This window comes from Physeter macrocephalus, chromosome 20, assembly GCF_002837175.3.
Source record: "Physeter macrocephalus isolate SW-GA chromosome 20, ASM283717v5, whole genome shotgun sequence".
Lineage (NCBI taxonomy): Eukaryota > Metazoa > Chordata > Mammalia > Artiodactyla > Physeteridae > Physeter > Physeter macrocephalus.
In genome coordinates this window covers 68,687,217-68,690,897 of record NC_041233.1, presented here as the reverse complement: position 1 = coordinate 68,690,897, position 3,681 = coordinate 68,687,217, and the positions used below count along the sequence as shown (strand labels likewise).

At 41.9% G+C, this 3,681-nt stretch overlaps 1 protein-coding gene across 2 annotated transcripts in view; it reads right to left on the bottom strand.

Annotated features, from left to right (window-relative positions):
- Nucleotides 1-3,681, bottom strand: part of TDRD1 (tudor domain containing 1) — a 42,454-nt gene that overhangs the window by 18,300 nt on the left and 20,473 nt on the right. For both annotated transcript variants that reach the window (XM_055081088.1, XM_055081089.1), the window contains exons 13-14: nucleotides 2,598-2,767; nucleotide 2,394 (exon numbers count right to left, since the gene is read on the bottom strand). In XM_055081088.1, the coding sequence (XP_054937063.1) occupies nucleotide 2,394; nucleotides 2,598-2,767 (171 nt within the window). The remainder of the gene's footprint in view (nucleotides 1-2,393; nucleotides 2,395-2,597; nucleotides 2,768-3,681) is intronic.

Sequence of the window (3,681 nt, the reverse complement as noted above, 5' to 3'; positions counted from 1 at the left end):
TTTTTCGCTTAACTTATGTGGAACCCAAACATCAAAGCGATTCATATAACCAAGCTGGTGCAAATGATTTTCAGCACTCAATTTGGATATTTTGAATATGTCAGCTCTCTCCCGCGTGGTATAACGTTGATTGTTCTCAATTATTGTTTTGATTTGACCACTATCAACTTCAACTGGTCTACCCAACCGTGCAGCATCGTCCAGCGAGAAATCTCCAGCACGAAACTTCACTAACCACTTTTGACACATTTAATCAGTCACAGCACCTTCTCCACAAATCTTTTTGTGCATTTCAGTTGCACTTTTACCTTTCTTGAAAGAATAAAGCATAATATACCAAAAACGTTGTTTTTCTTCCACCTTCAATATTAAAATGGCTACACAAAAATTCACCAATTTTGACAAGCTTTTTTTAATGCACACTGATATGACAGCTGTCACATACAATCTAACAAAATTGTTTCGAGTGAAGTTAAAGACAACTAAGTGCTACTAGAGCCATCTTATGGAAAAAACTGAATGAATCTTTTGGCCCACCCAATATTTGGGACACCAATGTGTCAAGGAATTGACTCCCTACTACGTTTCTGGTAGGTGTGTAAACTAGTTCTACCTTTTCTAGGGAACAATCATAATATGTATCACAAACATGAAAAGCATACCCACTGACACCTCCATTCCACCTAAGGCAGTATTTTTGCAAATGTAAGTACGTTTTGCAACCTATCCCAAGGAAATGATCTTTTGTTAAAAATTAGTTTTTTTAAAAAGATCATTAATTTTTAATTGAAGTATATTTGATTTACAATACTGTATTAGTTTCAGGTGTACAATGCAGCGATTCAGTATTTTTATAGATTATAGATTATGCTCCACTTAGTTATTATAAAATATTGGTTATATTCCCTGTGCTGTACTATACATCCCTATAGCTTACTTATTTTATACATAGTAGTTTGTACCTCTTAATCCCCTCCCTCCTTCCCTCTGCCTGCTGGTAACTACTAGTTTGTTCTTACTATCTGTGAGTCTACTTCTTTTTTGTTATATTCACTAGTATGTTGTATTTTTTAGATTCCAAGTAAATTTTGAATTCAAGTTGTGAAAAGCAGTATGAAGAAGAAGTACAGGATCCTGTGAGTTTGTAATAAGGCTTCCCTAGAGAAGTGACATTGAAGAGAAGAAGTTGGCCAAGAAACAACATCAGGCAGGTATCAGGCACCCAGCAGCATCCCTCTGGAGACCTCAACTCCCATTTAGGCTCAGCATCCTGCCAGTCCATTGGGAGCTTCAACCTTGAGCTATGGCCTCTTTCGTCAGTCATTTAGAATCTATCAACCCACCCTATGCAAATCAGTTTACATACATCATCACTAATCTTCTCATATTATCCTTTTACAGACAATATTCAGAGAAGTTGTCATTCGCACAAAGATATAAAATGACATGTCAGAGACAGGATTCACACCCTGATCTTTCTGCCTCCAAAGTCCACGTCCTTTCTTCTACTCATGCTGTCTTCCTAATGCCAAGCCCAGATCTCTTTATTCTGCTGCTTGCCTTCCACGAAAAGGAAATCATTAGGGGAAGTGTCTCTTACGAAGAATGAAAACACGAAGGGAAAACAAAATAATAGCTTGGTGGGTCATGTGTGAAGGACATCTTACTGAGGCATCTGAATCACCCTTTGTCCCACCTTTTCTGCCTTGGTCTATGACCAAGCCCTTTTTTGGACCTCAGGTTTTGATAACTGCCCCAGACTGACTTTCATGGGTATAACTTTCATGGCCTAACCTTCAGACCCTCCCAGTCTGGCCCATTTCTAAGATGACCAATCAACATGGTTTGCCAAGAAATGTCCCAGTTTTAAAGCTGCAAGTCCTGTGTTACAGGAAACCTCTTAGTCTTGGGCAAACCAGAATGGGTTGGTCACCCTATGCACCAAACAAGCCTGCAGCCATTTTCTGATCCACTGAAGTTTTGCTCCTGGTTTTAAATCACAAGAGGGTAAAGAACATTATTGGGGAGACTTTCTTTACTTTTTTTTTTTTATATTTATTTATTTATTTAGGCTGTGCCAGGTGTTAGTTACAGCATGCAGTCTTCTTAGTTGCGGCATGCACACTCTTTAGTTGCGGCATGCATGCAGGATCTAGTTCCCCGACCAGGGATCGAACCCTGGCCCCATGCATTGGGAGCACGGAGTCTTACCCGCTGGAACACCAGGGAAATCCTGGGAGACTTTCCTTCCTGATGGAGGAGATCTCTCCAGTTTACTTTTCTAAAACACAATGATGGACCATAACTAACCAAGCCAGCAGAGCAGTGCCTGGCCCATAAGAATACATAAACTGTCACCATGGCATTCTCAGGAAGAGGAACTCACGCATCACCCTGTACTGATCACTTCTATAGCTCAGTTTGCCCATCTTTGTACAGTGGAAATCAAAAGCCCTGCCAAAACTTTCAGAAGAAACAGAACAGGCCATGATCAATAAGGAAATGGATAGTGGTTAGGAATGTGTGCTCTGGAATCAAACCACCTGTGTTACATCCAGCTCTGCCATTTAGATGTTCATTTGTTATTTCACAAACACTGCCAGCACACACTTAATAGCTTGCATTGGCAATTCCAACAACTTCAGAGTTATGGGGCAAAGTCTTGTCAAACTAAGGATTTCAAAGTTTCCATAGTCTACATATCCGACCAGTACAGATTCCTCAGAAGCATAAGCCAAAACAGAGGCACGGTACCACTGGTCATCCTCTAAAAATAGAAGAGACTCAATCTGAAATGATTTTCCAATGTAGATATAAACAAAAATTTTTCCTCCTCAATTTAGACAGTCATTTGTAGATTCTATTTTCATGTAACATCAAGTTTTACTGAACTATGTATGCTTATTCACCATTCCTACTTTTCCTTATCAGAAGCTTTCAACTCCTGAAATGTCACCTTTATTCATCCCTTTCTAGGTAACTCATGTCGTATGCTGTCATTATTTATTTACATGCTTAATCCCTCTAGTAGACAGTTAACTCATTAGGACAAGAGAACATGTCCTGGTCATGTGAGTGAATCCATTAGGTCTTGATCAATTTTAGAATACCTGGCAGTATGAGTTAACCAGACTCCACTAACCAAGACACAGATTCACCGGAGGCCTACCTGTCTCTCCCCGCCTGTGAGGCCACTGGCCCGCCCTTCAGCAGAGAACTGAACCCGGTCATCACAGGGTCATCATCTGTGCAGCTACAGAGGCTGGGCCACGACAGCTACGTGCCTCCAGACACTCTTGCTGTTCCAAAGAAAACTGGCCAAGACATGACCCTGGGAGGTTCCACATTCCCACACTGATATAAACAAATGTCTGTATCAGTCTCCAGAACTAAAGGGCTGATAAAATAAAAACCTCCATCACCACCACCCCCAGCATTTACATGTCCTCCTCCTCCCTTACATACTTTGATTCAGTTTAATTGGATATACTTTAAAACATAATTGGTGGGGCTTCCCTGGTGGCACAGTGATTGAGAGTCCGCCTGCCGATGCAGGGGACGCGGGTTCGTGCCCTGGTCCGGGAGGATCCCACATGCGGCGGAGCGGCTGGGCCCGTGAGCCATGGCCGCTGAGCCTGCGCGTCCGGACCCTGTGCTCCGCAACGGGAGAGGCCACAGCAG